The 17,179-nt window shown below is 38.8% G+C and overlaps 1 protein-coding gene across 1 annotated transcript in view; it reads right to left on the bottom strand.

Moving 5' to 3' along the window:
* Positions 1-7,593: 7,593 nt before the first annotated feature.
* Positions 7,594-17,179, bottom strand: part of LOC113237289 — a 10,798-nt gene continuing 1,212 nt past the window's right edge. The window contains exons 4-6 of the mRNA XM_026473679.1: positions 9,123-9,190; positions 8,609-8,812; positions 7,594-8,410 (exon numbers count right to left, since the gene is read on the bottom strand). Coding sequence (XP_026329464.1) covers positions 8,318-8,410; positions 8,609-8,812; positions 9,123-9,190 — 365 coding nt within the window. The 3' untranslated portion in view covers positions 7,594-8,317. The remainder of the gene's footprint in view (positions 8,411-8,608; positions 8,813-9,122; positions 9,191-17,179) is intronic.

Below are 17,179 nucleotides of genomic sequence, written 5' to 3' on the forward strand. Positions count from 1 at the left end.
ATGTTCAAAGTGCATTTGCGACAATAAGGAAGCAGTGATAAATCAACACGGAGCTACAAACGAATCCGAGGCTCAAACTTCAACACATGTTGGTGTGAACAACGTGCTCCTGTCGGTGATTCTAATAGTCGGCGCTATGTGGTGTTGCAACCCTATTTCTGATATATAGGCAATATAATAATTGCCACAAGAAAATAATTCGAAATGAACTGAGAGAGAATACCTTTCAAAGAATCCGTCTGAGACTGTCAGGGCGCGGGACCGCCCCGATGATCGAGATGATATGATCGAGATGATGACAACGAAGTTCCAGCTTGAGGGAATGCTGGCTGCTGTGTAATCTAACCTCGACGGTATAGTATTAAGTAAGTCAACGTACTATATTATTAAGCTTAAAAATAAATATATAAAATAAAATGAATAAATAATAGTTATAGTATTCAGTAAGGAGGAGGAGTTATTAGCCGGAGTTGTTCGCGTCCGTAGGCTGTGACTCTAGATTCCCTACACGTGACTCCAGGGTAGTGCCAAATGAACAACTGATTGCTTAAGATCTCAAGTTTTGAGGCTTTACGATGGTCTCATGTAATATCCAAATATCGCCTAGCTTGGTGGCAGAGCCCTCATAGGACTCGACTGGTTAGCGACCACACTCGCGTCGAAATCTGTCGCAAAGCACCTTTGTTCCGACTGTGCGCGCGAGTACCAGCTCCTCCCTCCCGATTGCCACAGTCTCACCAGTTCTCGGCTCGCATGGTCCTGTACCCCTGCTCTGCTGCGCTGAGCGTGCCGCTTTGACGTGGGGGCCAAGGAGACCCGGTGAAACGGTTGTCCGCTGGCCCTCCGCTGGTACATAGAGGACCCGAACCCGGGCTTGAAATAAAAGTCTATGAGTTGGTCTTCGTGCCGGACTGGGACCCCGGAGTGGAACCCGTCGGCCAAACTTAGGTTGGACCAGGGGTTCCGTCCCCCACGCAAGGGAGGCGCTACATTTGGTGTTCCAGGGTGGAATATGGTCTATTTTTTACCCAAGTACCTGTTGAGATTGCGGCAATCCACTTCACCCTCCCTCTACATGTTTCTATTTATGGCTGCTAAAAAAAATTGAAAAAAGGTTCTACCGCGGCGCCCTGTTCCACTTTAAATGTGGACTTTTGCAACATCAGGGGACTTTACTCTAACTTGAATGACGTTCATCACCATCTCGAGACGTCCAAGCCGGCCTTATTTTTCCTGACTGAGACGCAGATATCTTCACCGTCTGACGTATCGTACCTCATGTACCCCGGATACAGTCTGGAATACAAGTTTGTTTCTCGGGCTGGGGTGTGCATGTATGTACGGGATGATATCTGCTGTCGCCGTCTAGGCAGTTTCGAAGACAGGGACCTGTCTCTACTCTGGGCGCGTGTTGATTACGGGGGCCACACCTATATCTACGCGTGGCTGTACAGGTCTCAAGCAGAGACTCGGAAACTGACCAGACTCCTAAGGTGCGTTCAAAAGGGACTCGACGAAATCCTGCAACAGCTTCCCACAGTGGAGGTATTGATTCTCGGCGACTTTAACGCCCACCACATGGAGTGGTTAGGATCAGCACGTACCGATTATACAGGGAGAGCTGTGCGCGACTTTGCCGCTGCATATGACCTCACACAATTAGTCTATGGTCCAACCAGAGTACCGGATATTGAAGGTCTTACCCCTGGTTTGCTGGACCTAATGCTGACGTCGCACCCAGACGGCATTCGGGTGTCCCGCCATGCCTGCTTGGGAACATCTGATCATCTACCGATCCGTTCTGAGGTGAGTGTTACCCATGCCAGAAGCCCCCGACCACCTGTGAGGCGTCGTGTTTGGCATTATGGGTCAGCTGATTGGGACGGATTGAGCTTCTCTTCGGACGATCCTGACGTCTGCGCAGCATCCATTGCCGAGGTGATGCTGTTGGGCATGGAATGTTTTATTCCAAACTCTGCAGTGCGCGTCGGTGGTCTCTCTTAGCCTTGGTTTGGTAGGTCTTGCGCTGAAGCTTGCAACGCTAAGTGCATGGCCTACCGGGCTTGGATTGTTGCGTCAGGCGTCAAGGACTCACAAACTTCCAAATTGAAGCAGAAATTTAACGCAGCCTCCAGGTTCTGCAAAAGGGAAATTGCCGATGCAAAGTTTGCGCACACTCGCAAAATTGGCGAAAAACTACTTAGCCATCCATCGGGTAGCCGTGCCTTCTGGTCCCTAGCCAAGACTGTTCAGGGAAACTTCTGTCGAGTCTCGCTACCACCATTACGCAAGCCTGATGGTTCACTTGCTCATTCCGCTAAAGAGAAAGCTGATCTCCTATGCTCTCTTTTTGCATCGAACTCAACTCTTGACGACGAGGGTAACTCACCGCCTACTATCCCGCGGTGTAAGTACACAATGCCCGAGATTCGCTTCACGCAAAATGCGGTACGGCGTGCTCTTTTTGCCCTCGACGTCAAGAAGTCCAGTGGACCCGATGGCGTTCCTGCTATTGTGCTCAGGACGTGCGCTCCCGAGTTGACTCCGGTCTTAACGCGCCTCTTTTCGTTTTCGTACCACTCAGGTAAAGTCCCGTCTTCGTGGAAGATAGCCTGCGTTCACCCCATACCCAAGAAGGGTGACAGTACAGACCCGTCCAATTATCGGCTTATAGCGATAACCTCCTTGCTCTCCAAGGTGATGGAGCGTGTGGTAAACAACCAGCTCTTAGATTACCTCGAGGATCGCCAACTTGTTAACGACCGCCAGAACGGCTTTCGCCGCAGTCGTGGTGCTGGTGATCTTCTTGTATATCTCGCGCATCAATGGGCAGCTGCCATCGAGAGCAAGGGGGAAGCAATGGCCGTGAGCTTAGACATAGCTAAGGCTTTTAATCGGATCTGGCACAAGGCACTTCTGTCGAAGCTACCATCTTACGGGCTTCCAAAAGGGCTGTGCACTTGGATCGCCAGCTTCCTGTCTGAGCGGAGCATAAAAGTCGCTGTCGACGGATTGTGCTCGGACACCATTCTCATCAACGCCGGCGTTCTGCAAGGATCTGTGCTATCACCAACTCTGTTCATCCTGCATATCAATGATATGTTATTAACTAGTAACATTCATTGCTATGCGGATGACAGTACCGGTGATGCCTATTATACAGGTCGCACAAACATGCCCCTCCAACAAGTGGCACAAAACAGACTGCAACTTGTGTCCAAAATCGAGACTTCTTTGGAGCAGGTCTCAGAATGGGGCCAACAGAATTCAGTAAAATTTAACCCCGCAAAGACACAAGTGTGCGCGTTTACCGCTAAAAAAATCCCCATTCGTAACAGCGCCAAAGTTCCAGAACACAGCCCATACCATCTCAAAGAGTATTGGGATATTTGGAGTCCACATCACGAACGAAGTCCAGTTCCGAAGTCATTTGGAGAGCAAAGCCAAACTGACTTCAAAAAAGCTCGGCGTGCTCAATAGAGTGAAGCAGTACTTCTCTCCAGGTCACCGACTTTTGTTACATAAAACACAAGTACGGCCTCATATGGAGTATTGCTCGCATCTCTGGGCAGGAGCTTCCAAATACCAGCTTGATCCACTTGACTCTATCCAACGTAGGGCTGTTCGTATTATCGATGATCCCAAACTCACAGACGGTATGGAGCCCCTTAGCTTACGGAGAGACGTTGGCTCTCTGTGTGAGTTCTGCCGTCTTTATAATGGGGAGTGCTCTGAGGAACTTTTCGAACTGCTGCCACCGTCTCGTTTCTACCATCGCAAGGAGTAGAGTCCATCCCCACATCTTAGATGCCTGGCATTGTAAGACCACACGGGCATCTCGTTCGTTCCTTCCTCGAATCTGCAAGATGTGGAATGATCTTCTTCCTGAAGTGTTCCCTTTGCGCTATGACATGGGGTTCTTCAAAAAGCGTGTTTTCAGGGCTCTCAAAGTCTGGCAACGCATAGGAAGCTCATCTGATGTTGCAAATGTCCATGGGCGACGATGACCACATCCCATTTTTTTTTTCACAGTTTGTCTCCTTCTTTACATAAAAAAAGTCAACGTACTGTATTAGTAAGCTTAAAAATAAATATATAAAATAAAATGACTAAATAATAATATCTTAATGTTATGGAAGAATTGGAAAATGTTTACATAAAACTAAAAAATATACATGTAACATTACGAAAATTAGGTCAGAGAAGGCAAAAATACACGTTAATATTAAAATTAATGAATGTACACAATCCTGTTTAAGAATTATAAATCAATTATTTTGAAATTAGATAAAAAGATCTTGATATAGAGTTCGCAGAATATATAATAGATAAAATAGAATTTACGTATAAAAAGATATTAACTTTCAAGTCGATTACCACTACCATGGACAAGTTCGACCTAAAAACGGCGGCGACTTTGTTGCCTTACATGGATAGCTCGGAAGATACAACTAGTAAATTAATAGATGGTATTGAAATGTACAAAAGTTGTTTAGAGAAGGAGACTTGTAAACAGTTACTAATTAAATTCGTTATTGCTATAAGATTGACAAAATCTAGAAAATTAAAACTCAAATCAGAATACGCTACTTGTAAGAATTTGATAGATGACATGAAAAAATATTTACTGACAAAAAAGCCAGCAAATTCATTGCTAATCCAACTTAACAGTGTTTCACAGGGTGAGATGCTATTTCCCAAGACGCAAATAAAATTGAAGATATTTTTGTAAATTTAACAATCTCACAAACTAACTCACATAAAAAAGCTTGTGAAGTACTCAAACCAATAAATGAACAACTAGCTATTAAAAAATTTGCCGATGGATTACGAAATAGACGTCTCAGTACACTTGGACCTAGTTATGCCCAAATGTACCAACCCACAAACTGCCGAAAATTGAGATAATTACACCACGTTGATCCATATATACTATATTACTATATACTATATCACAAAACAGCCCAAGATTGGTTGAAAATTGTCAAACATATCATACCTTAGAACCAACCCACTTATATGAAAGACAAAAGAATTAGGTCTGCCATAATGACTCAAAGGCATAAAAGATTTTTTTTAAGCTTTAGTAATGCTACTACTCACTTTGGTTCTAAAATTAAAATAAAATAAATTCATTGTAACGATTCATACGTATTTGGATAATTTCATAATTTGAATTTTAAACAAACATTAATTTATCTATAATGTATCAAAGTACTTGGTTCGTTATACATACAAAAGTATCAAAACAATAATTCAGGTATAATGATCCAAGTTATTTTCATAGATTTAGTATATATGGTTATTTTGGATACGTTTTAACCGAAATTATTTAAAAACCTGAATTAAATTAAATAGTATTTGATACCAATTTAAATTTGTAAATTTGTTTGAAAAGATTAGTAAAGTTCGAAAATTGAAATACCAAAATTGGCTGTATACCGACCATCTAAAATCTAAATTTGAATGGAAGTGAACTGAAGAACATACAAAGGCTTTCGAGATTTTAAAGCAAAAGCTGGTTGAAAGACCTATATTGGCATTATACGATGCGAAGTTAGAGACGGAGCTACATACGGACGCGTTAAAACTAAGCGGCGGGCATCCTTATGAAGCGTAGCAAAGACGGTTTGCTTTGTCCCGTTGCGTATTACAGTCGAAATACCACAAATAATGAACAACAGTTGCACTCGTTTGAATTAGAAACGTTAGCGGTTGTGGCATCTTTGAGCCGGTGTCGGAGTCCTTTCGTGTTCATTTATTAGGATTAAAATTTAAAATTGTCACCGACTGTAATGCGCTCCGAACCACCCTTCGAAAAAGGATCTCATACCGCGAATTGCTCACTGGTGGGTGCAGTTCCAGGAGTATGATTGTGATATTGTATACAGGCCAGGGTCCCATATGGCGCATGTGGATGCGCTTAGCTGTAGTCCTGTAACTGAGCCCAACAGCGAAGGTCAAAACCATGTAATTGACGTTTTAAATTTAGACATAAAGGTTTGGATCGCTACTGTGCAAAACAGTGATGATGAGGTTAAGCGTATTAGAGAAATTTTACAAGATGGGGAACCCAAATTCATAGCTGACGTTCATAAGAATTATCAACTTAATGGTAATTACGTGTATCGGATCGTAGAGAATGGCGTGCGATGGGTGGTACCAAGAGGTGTCAGGTGGCAAGTGTTGCGCATGAATCACGACGATGTTGGCCATTTCGGTTTTGAAAAGACCCTCAGTCGTCTACAAGGACGTTTTGGTTCCCAAAGATGCGAGGATTTACAAAAAAAGTATGTCACATCGTGCTTAGAATGTGCGCACCACAAGCACCTGGCGGCCCCAAGGACATGTTACATAGTAGATAGATTCTTGGTCGCGGATACGCCCTTGATGAGGAAGGGAAATAAAAGACACCAAAACGTTGTAGCGTTAGATAAGGTACTCCCCTGGCTCAATTTTAATGATTATTCCAGTGAGGGCAATGAGAGTGACGATGGAGGTAATAGTCCTGATACGGTTAATGAGTCGCAGAAGTGATTCGAAATACTGTAAACAAGTAATTTGTAATGAGCGATCAGCGCAAGAAATTGCATAGATGGTCGTAGATCGTGGCAGTACCTACATATACAGACAGTGAGCAGATGATTTATGGAAACGGTAACAAGGGCTGTGAGCGATTAGTGCAAATAGCGAATGGTATCGAGAAAGCGATATCGCAGAGATGGTCGTAGATTATAGCAGACTGTGAAAACCTTTTCCGAGAAGTAATAAAGATAAGCATATTTGTTGTCATAAGCAATCAGTGCAGATAGCGAATGGTATTACGCATGATTTATAATTATACGATAATATGATTTTGTACTAAATTATTGTTAAAGAGTTCTAGAAATTTCCCTTTAATGGAAAGTTAAGGTTATAGGCGTACATCTCCTTTCGTCCGTTTGAATACTGATTTAAAGTATTAATTCAATTTATAATTATTATTTTTGTTTCGTTTATGCAAGTATGAGGACCCACTTAAAAAAGGATGGCCGAGTTGTAAGCCTAATTACCTATTATCATATTATACCATTTTGTTTATGTTAACCATGTAAGATGTACCAATCTAGCTTCCATACTTATGCCTAATTTACTTTGTATTTTAATACCATTAACCGTTGTCTATAAAAAGAACTGTTATGTATTTGTAACATGGTATTGTATCGTATAACTTTTTAATAATAATAATTGTTATTTGTAATATGGTAACACATTAAGTTATTTGAAGGAGAATATCTGTTTGTAATTGGCAACTAGGGCTTATAAAAACATTGTATTTTGACATTGAGCGGAATAAACCAATTTAAATCTGGATAATCGTGATTTGTTTTCTTAGTTGAAGGATGTATCCTTTAAATATGTTAGTACTTCGTTACAGTTAAGTATATTATGTAGTGAAAGGTGTAAGGTTAGGTTAGTTAGTAATAAATGTATCGTCGAGAAGTACACTCGTTTTTCGTCGAAATCGTCTGCAATCTTCCCTACTCCCCCCTCGCCTCACCTCACAACTAATAAATTCATAGATTAAACAACACCGATCATTCTTATTCTACTCGTTACGCTTAACACTAACTATAGGAAAATAGCTCGTCGCATTTAATGCGTGTTTCGAAATATAAAGGTCAGAGTACCCGCTATTAGCAACGATTATTCCCTAGTAAGCACTTTTGGAATTAACCAAATCAGTTAATTGTCAAACAGTTGATTGTTTAACCTAAAACTGAGTGATATTGTCTAACTAATTTTTTCATGTTTCATAATAATTACTATAGTACATAATAAACTCAATATTTACACAATAGTTGGCCAAGCGAAACAACAGGAGCTGTCAAATTTTTGTCACATAGTACTCCTAGAAAATTTTGTTGTTCGATACATATAGCGGGCTCTGAGGACTCTAAATGACTTTCTTAAAATTTGTATAGAATTTATATCTATAAATAGCAGTTTTGAATGTGCCCCTTCTTCATAATATGTGTGGTATATCGAATTCTACTTTCGTAATTAGGTATTGGTTTGTCGAAGCGAATGCAGCAAACAACGACAAATTGGGGTTTATGAATAGCTGCAGTTCTATCTTAAACTTAGACGAAAGCTTGCCAAAAATTACTATGCGAATTTGTGATGTATGTCGACGTTTGTAAGACATCTGTGCCTTAATTACCTAGTGATGCAGAAGTCGGAAAACATCTGAACTCTCGTTTGCAGATGTGTAGCTGCTATGTTACCGTGGCGATCATACAGATGTTTTCCAAGTTAATATAATGCCAGTGCATGTTTAGTCTTTTTTATCTTGTATCTTCTCGTCGTCCTTGAAGAGCAATGGTATCATGCCTAGGAAGCAGCCTAAGGTGATACCCAACACGCGGCCCTGTAACCACAACAACATATTGTAATTAAAATAAATATGCTGGTGACTCAAGAGAGCTCAAACAAATGTTTATTTAATGGCTGTTAGTCATACTATGAAAACTTTTGTTATTGTTTGTATTCGTATAAAGTACAAACAATTTTGAGGTTTGCAAAGCTTGCATGATTTTGAAAACATTCCGAGGGCAAATGTATTGACCATGTTAGCGAAGCGGCGAGTGACGGGCATGTCGAGCTGCACGGGCGACAGCGCGGGCGCGCTCATGCCGAGCAGCGCAGCGGCGCGCTCCACGTAGTACGAGGACCCGATGCCGATCACGTCGCTGAACGTGTTGCCCAGCGCCGCCGCCGCCATCGTCGAGATCGTTATGAACGCTGACATAGTGTTCTCAATCCTATCACCCTGTAAGTTTCACCGTCATCTACATATTATATTATACATTTCTGTATTCTGGCAAATAAACGTATTCTATTCTATTCTATTCATAACAGGTACTCGCCTGAGTGTAAACTAGTTTGACCTTTATCAGACTGATTTAAGTACTTCTACTGATAGTGCTTGGTGTTGACAAAAGAGTAAAAAATAAAATAAAAATACAAGTTTTTAAAAATACAAGTACCTACTTTAAATTTCACCATTTGACTATAGAAGAGTTAAGCTAGGTTGTTTAACTGACATGACATCATAAAAGTAAAATATCCAATTTACTTACAGCAATGATCATGATGAAATTGTCCAAGAAGCCAAAGCCAATAAAAGGTACTGAGTTCACCAATAATACTGGAAAAAAATTATTACTGAGTGCCTATCCAAATTAAAACTATCTATTAGTTATTGAGGCAACCAGCAAAAGATAGGGAGAAATGGAAATCTCTGGAATATGCCTCTGTCTTAGGACAAGCTGAAGGTACCGAGTAAACAAATTGAGTAATAATAAATAAGTAAAATATAATAAGTACGCATGTCATACAATGTGTTAGATAATTTAGTAAGTTACCAGCAATAAAGGCTATAAATGAATAAATAAATAAATTAGTTATTGCAAATTCGGCCTCTCATGACAAAAGAATAAAAAAGTTATTGGAAGTGTAATACTAAATATTTCCTATTTGGTATTCTCTGCATACGTTCAGAAGTGTGAGATAATAAAAACTGTTTAAAAATTATATTCAAAGTCTTAAAGTGTTTTTCCATTGGAGAGGCGAGACGAGGTGAGGCGAGGCGACAATTGAAATCTCGCCGAAATTTCCACCAAAAATTATCATCGCGAGCTCGCGCGAGCACCCGCGATCTCGCGCTAGGGTTATGGATAGTGATAACACGGTGCTGTTCAATTTGTCAAGCCATAAACACGCGGATAAAGTACAATGTTACGTAAATTCTTATTATTAAATATGTTAACGGAAAAAGAATCATCATGTAATATAAGCTGTTGGACCCTCTAAGATAAAATAAATAAATAAAAATAAAAATGTACTTTTTCGATAATAACTTTTTTTTATATAATCTTTTCTCCCAGGGCAAATATTACAACACAACTGTTACTGTGTTTACAACTGGCGCTGGATGTTTAAGTTATATTGCAACTATATTGTGTATACAGCGTGTCCCAAAATTCAACGATAAGCGGGCGCTGGAGGGTGGACCTGCGCATAACTACTTGAGGAAAAATAAGAAAAAAATTTATATCATTTTTTTTTAAATTACGATAAAAAAATTGTTATTCTTCGAATATTTACTCCCTTAATGATATTTTAAATCACCACGACCACAATTTTTCAGATATTTCGGATGTTTTTATTTTAACGGCCACCTAAGTAGTACTGCTGTCTACCACAACTCTTAAAATTCCCAGAATGCCTGCAATTTTACAAAAAAATCCATCAAAATATTTTTTTTCCGTGAAATTTTGAAAAATTTTTACCTGCAGTCGACTTTCACTCATCGTTTTGTAAAAAAAAAGTACGGACACCACTGCGGCAAGTATTTTTAAAAATTGACGCAACTAACCACGATTCCAAAATGGTATAATACTTTAAGAGAACTAGGCGCAAAAAAATATTGGTACCATTTCTAAGAAAGACTAAATTTCTTGATTATTGTTCTTATTCATAATAATCACTTTCACTATGTGCCGAAAAAAGATCAAAAGAAAACTGGGGATCTTCCCGGTGTTTTTGCAGCATCACACGGCAAAATGCGATCCGTAGTGGATAGTCCCGAGGCAATAACGTCTGCACTCGCCTATAGTGATATGGGTGGAGCTTGTGACGTTTCAGAATTCGATGTGCCGTACTTTTTGGGATTCCCGTAGCTGCTTCTATGGCACGTACTGAGGTAGTTGCATCAATGTTTATTTCATTGAGAACTTCTTCATCGCATTTCGATTTCGGTCTTCCAGCGTTTCTTCTGGCAGATGGAAAATGACCCTCCGAAAACGCTCGATGCACATTCAAAAATACTCGATAATCCGGGTATCTTTCAGTGTTTGGGTACCTTTCTCGATACAATCTGCTGGCAGCGTTAGCATTGCACCGACATTCTCCATAAATGAGGTGCATGTTAGCGTATTCCACCGGTGTGTATGGTAGCGGCATGATAAACGATAATCAGTTCAAAATACGCCAAAACTCCAATTCTCAGTCCAAAGTGATGCCAGGTCAATTTAGTTTGCAGATCACTTAAATCCAGTCCAATAAGCCAAGTCAAGAGTCGTTAGTACGAGAGCTACGTCAATTGATTACGGAAAGGTGCGCAGTAAACAAAGGAGCAGAGCGTACTGACTTGCTGAGCACCGCAACTTCTCTACCTGCGTTATTGCTATTCAACAAAGGACATCTATCTATCTCTTTCTAACGTATATCTCTCGGTATTTTTCTCTCTCTCTCTAATTTCTAAATTGTATCGACTACGCACACGTGCCATTGAAATTCCAAGAAATTGCAACACATAACCTTTTTTCGGCACATAGTAAAAGTGATTATTATGAACAAGAACAATAATCAAGAATTTTAATCTTTCTTAGAAATGGTACCAATATTTTTGGCGCCTAGTTTTATTAAAGTATTATACCATTTTGGAATCTTGGTTAGTTGCGTCAATTTCTAAAAATACTTGCCGCAGTGGTGTCCATACTTTTTTTTTACAAAACGATGAGTAAAAGTCGACTGAAGGTAAAAATATTTCAAAATTTTAAGGAAAAAAAATATTTTGATGGATTTTTGTGTAAAACTGCAGGCATTCTAGGGTTTTTAAGAGTTGTGGTAGCCAGCAGTACTACTTAGGTGGCCGTTAAAATTAAAACATCAGAAATATCTGAAAAAATGTGGTCGTGGTGATTCAAAATATCATTAAGGGAGTAAATTTTCGAAGAATAACAATTTTTTTATCGTAATTGAAAAAAAAAATGAGGTAGATTTTTTTTCTTATTTTTCCTCAAGTAGTTATGCGCAGGTCCACCCTCCAGCGCCCGCTTATCGTTGAATTTTGGGACACGCTGTATATATTTTTGAAAACAATGCAATGTTTTAAAAGTGGTTACATAATTATGATAAAAACACAATCCTAATCGTGTACATTTTAATGCAATTATAAATATATAATAAGCACTGTATAAATATTTACGAAAATGGAGTTGATACATGTATGTCACCAGGACTATATATTTTTCATTGACTGTACTTTGTTTATTTTTCTCTGAAATAAAAGTTTACCTTTTTTATAATGGTGTCGTGATTATATATTTTTGAAAACAGCACAAGGTACATTTTTTGAAATATCTAATATTTACATAATTTCGAAAATGTGTGAAAGTTTCCATTTCAATGCACGCCACTGTATCCCACAATATCGCGACTGACATTAATAGATCATCGTGAGCACGCGCGAGCTCGCGCGATATCAGTTGATAAGACTAAAGTGCAATTCTTAACCTTACTGAAATGTTATAATTTCAAACATATAAATGACTCAGAAACATATATTTGCGGAAATGCGCGTTCATGCATTGATAATTTTTTAACAAATATATCGCTTGAAAATGTGAATGCTATTACAGTGGATCACAATGGTCTTTTTGATGGCCATGCAGGGTTATTTTTTTCTCTATCCCTTCCATATAAATTCATAATCAACAACAAAACAAGATATATTAAAGTATTGAATTTTTAGTACAAGAAATAACGACAAGTTTAGAGAAAACATATTAAAGCGTGAATGGTATAACTTCGGTATAAATAGTTTTCTGAAAAACTTCAACGAGTGTTTTACAATGAGCTTCAAAAGATTCAACGGAAGTATAAAGTCAATACGAATAACAAAATTAAATGGGTTACAAAGGGTATACGTACGGCGAGTAAAATGAAACGGTTTCTAATGCCAGTGAATAAGCTAACTCATGATATTAGTCTAGTTAAATACAGGAACAATTACATACGTGTATTTACGAAGGTAACAAGAAACGCGAGAAGATTAGCAATACAATCTGCGTTGCAAAAGTCGAAAAATCGTACTAAATTAATTTGGAGGGTAATTAATAAGCACAGAAACAAAGTGGCTACAAAAGTAAGAGAAAAAAATGTATTACAAATCGGTAATAAGACTGTTGTAAACGAACAAGAAATTGTTGAAATTTTTTCTGATCAGTTTAATTTTGGAAGTGCTTCTGTTTCGTCTGAGCTTGGTCAGGTTAATTCGTTGCTTTCCAGTAACTTACATTTTGTTAACAAAGACATGAGTTGGACACCAATTACTCAGTGTGAGGTACGAACAATTCTCAGAAAGATGGAGAGAAAAAAATCAACTGCCTATGATGAAATGCCCATTACGGTTATTCAAGATAATGTGGACATCCTGGCAGAACCACTACCTATATTCTACAATGAGTGCTACAATCAGGGAGTTTTTCCAGAACAACTGAAAACAGCAAAAATAATTCCCCTATATAAAAAGGTAAGAAAAAAGATCCAAAGAACTACAGACTTATATCTTTGTTACCAGTTTTAGAAAAGATCCTTGAAAAGCTCATGAAGGTTTGTTTACTTAATCACCTTGAAAGGAATAATATTTTAAACAAACGACAATTTGATTATCAAGGAAATAGAGGTACGAAGGATGCAGTGCACACACTTATTGACGACATTGTAGTGTCCCTAAATGAGAAAAAGACTTAGCAACAGATACCAGTTTGTGGAAGTTAACAGTGTTGAGTCTGAGGAGTTGGTGCAATGCAAGTCAAGGGTAGTTAAATGAAAAGAGGCGTACCACAGGGCTCTATATTGGGTCCAATTCTGTGTATTATTTTTACCAATGACTTAATTACCTTTATTGAAGACAAATTCCCAAACGTGAAATTAGTAGTTTTTGCAGACAATACCAACGCTGTCAAAAAACCTGAAAATGTAGTAATCCTCGAGCACAAAACTAATGAAGTCTTGTCAACATGTGACTTTTGGTTCAAAAGTAACAATCTCATCATCAACATTAGCGTGACAAACGTTTTATTGTTCCGAACAACACCTAGAAACTACGAACGCATCGACATCATGATGAGTAATAAAACTATACCAACAGTAGAATCTGTAAAGTTTTTGGGAATCTACATTGACTCGTATTTAAATTGGCAAGCAGAACTTAGTAAGTTAGAAAATAAAATAAGTTCAGATTGCTATGCTCTTCGATCCCTGCGTGATGAAGCCTCTGTCGCTGATTTAAAACTGGTATATTATGCTATAGTTGAGTCACATTTAAGATATAGTATCAGGTTTTGGGGTAATAGCTATGAGTATAACGTAGAAAAGGCCTTCGCCCTACAGAAAAGAGTAATAAGAACCAGTTAGAATTGCGCCCTGGGAGTCATGTAAACCTTACTTTAGACAACTATCTATATTAACAGTTCCTTGTCTCATATTTTGGAGTTGCTGACAGGCGTAATTGAAAGTTCGTCAGAATTTAGTAAGGAGACCGAGTCAAATAGGCTTGTTACTAGGAGGAAGGACAGACGTGGTGTAATATTATAGCACCAAAGTTAAATATTGTGAAACATAGTCTAACATATCAAACAATAAAAATGTTTAGTAGTCTCCATGCCGAACTTAAAATAGCACAGGATCCTACATCATTCAAAAACTGGAAACATTTCTTGTTGGATAAATCATTTTATTGCATTGATGAATTTGTTGTCGGAGCCTTTTCACATTAATTTAATTTATATGTAAACGTGATAAGGGTTTCTAATTGACATTGTTATTATTATTGTATTATTATTATCATTATTTTGCCTTACTGACTTGTCAATATATTTAATTATGTTCGGTCTCTTATTTATTTTGTATTTGATGTAAGTTTTTAATTGTAATTGTATTTTTTTTTCCAACACAATCTATTTTGTTAAGGAAATAAATAAATAAAAAAATAAAATAAATATCGTACAAGACACCGTGAATTGTGTTTCCGTCGCAGAATCAATAAAGAGTCTATGTGGCAGCAATAAGGTTAAATGTTACATCAACAAATATTTCGAATCTCGTCTCGACTGAGTAAAATCCAAAACCTTCGAAAATGAACTGCATCAGGTGGGACTCTAGCTGCGCGGCCAATGTATAATACCTACCGGAAGGGTCGGTATCATCGAACTAAAATTTACCGCCATCTTTGTCAGTTTCTACCGGAAGTGAAAAAAATTTGAAATTCGAATAAACAAGATGGCCGCCATACAAAATTCAGAGCCTTACAGCTTGGCGAGTATTGGAGATAGGCGGGGGTTGCTAGACCAAATGTGATAGAAGGCGATGGGGGTTCATTGCCAGAGACAAAATTTTTTCAAGATGGCCGACTCAAAATGGCGGCCCCAAAAAAGGTGAATCGGTCCGGCTGAAATATGGCATACAGCCGTGTATGGGGGCCCACAATGCGAATATATGGTTGAAATTTCAATTCCGCCATTTTCTAAGAAGGCCGCCAAACATGTGAATTTTCTGCCCTTTGGCGTCATTTTTCTCCCAGGAGGGCGGGAGGGTAAAAATAATGTAGGTGAATATTTATAATAATAATATTATTATGGTCAGATGGGCTTATTGAATATCAGAAGGCAACGAAATCTTCGAGACTTGCTCCGCATCAGGTAGGATCCCAGCTGCCCGGCTAAAGTATGCGTCCTGGCTCAAAATCTCCAAACGAATGTTTATCCACATTTTAGGCAGTTCCTACCAAGAGCGAAAGAAATTCAAAATTCGAAAACCAAAATGGCCGCCATACAAATTTCGAGGGCCGGTATCTCGGAAACTATTGGAGATAGGCAGATCGTGCTCAAACTAATATCGCAGAGGGCGATAGGAGCCAACTGGCTGTCGAAATTATTTTTTCAAAATGGCCGATTCAAGATGGCGGCCCGACAAAAAGGTGCTCCGATCCGACTGAGATTTTATATTTTTCCATGTTTGGGAGTTCGTAATCCGAATTTGCGGTCAAATTCTAGATTCCGCCATTTTCCAATATGGCCGCCATACATTTTACACAGTCCACTGTGTTCCGAGGCCTACATCTCGGCGAGTGTTGGAGATAGATGAGAGACGCTCAAACAAATGTCGTACAGTATAGTACGAGCCAACTACGGGTAAAAAAAATTTTCAAGATGGCAGACTGAAAATGGCGGCCCGAAATAAAAGTGCTCCGATCCTACTGAAATTTGACATGCGATCGTGTATGGGGGCTCATAGTATGTATCTGTGGACGAAATTTGGATTCCGCCATTTTCCAAGATGGCCGCCATACAAGTGAATTTTCGGTTTTTTTACCCAATTTTTCTCCTAGAAGAAGAGCGGGTATATAAGAGTAATGTATGTGAATAATGGTTGGGTGAATTTGATGAGTATCAGAAAGTACCAAAACCTTCGAAAAGTGAATACGGGGACTCTATTACGAGTACAAGATTTCGCAATTGTTCAAAATGTAAGGCATACTTCCTGAAGTAGTGGAAATAAGATACTTATAGCATTTTTGTATCTTGAACATCTCTCTGTTAGATTCTTTTTTCTTGGAAGCTATGTCAAAAAGAGAAGTATTTAGGGAAAAAATGCCAGACAATCACTTCAAATTTCTGATCTCAAACTAGGGAATTTCCTGTACTATGAGTACCAGAGTAACGATAATTCTGAGGGCAATACCCAGAATACCCTGACCAGAACCAATGTAAAAATGTTTTTCTGGCCCAAATCAGGGATCGAATCTGGAACCTCCTCATCAAGCGCCCATTGTAATAATCACTGTGCCACCGTAGAGTATAAGCACTCCCAGCAATCTGAAACCGACTACGCGCCGCAGGCTGAGCCCGACCCTACCGTAGGTGGGGTATAGGGCTCATAACATATATAGTTTTAAAAATCGTCTCGCCTCGCCGGTGGAAATACACCCTTATCGTAGTATAATGTTTAAGTACTTTATGTTATTTACATTCAGAGAATTTTAATTGTTGAAAAAAGAAAAGTAATGTAATAATAAAATCTATTAAAATTACGTTCTTTTCAATTATTTTTCCGCATTTTCATGACGAAACATAAATGAAACAAGCTGAGTCTTGATAGCCACATTCTTCTTCTTTTAAATGTTATGGCCCCATCGAAATAATCAATGATTGTTAATTTGGAATTATAGTCTAGTGTCAACTGTTAGTGTCGCCAAGGAGCATATAGATGTCGCTGTCATAATTTTATGACATAAACATCGCGTATTTTTATTTAACGAGAAATGATTTCCTATGTACTATTAAATAAA

The sequence above is a fragment of the Hyposmocoma kahamanoa genome, unplaced genomic scaffold (genome assembly GCF_003589595.1).
Source record: "Hyposmocoma kahamanoa isolate Upper Pololo Valley unplaced genomic scaffold, ASM358959v1 93, whole genome shotgun sequence".
Lineage (NCBI taxonomy): Eukaryota > Metazoa > Arthropoda > Insecta > Lepidoptera > Cosmopterigidae > Hyposmocoma > Hyposmocoma kahamanoa.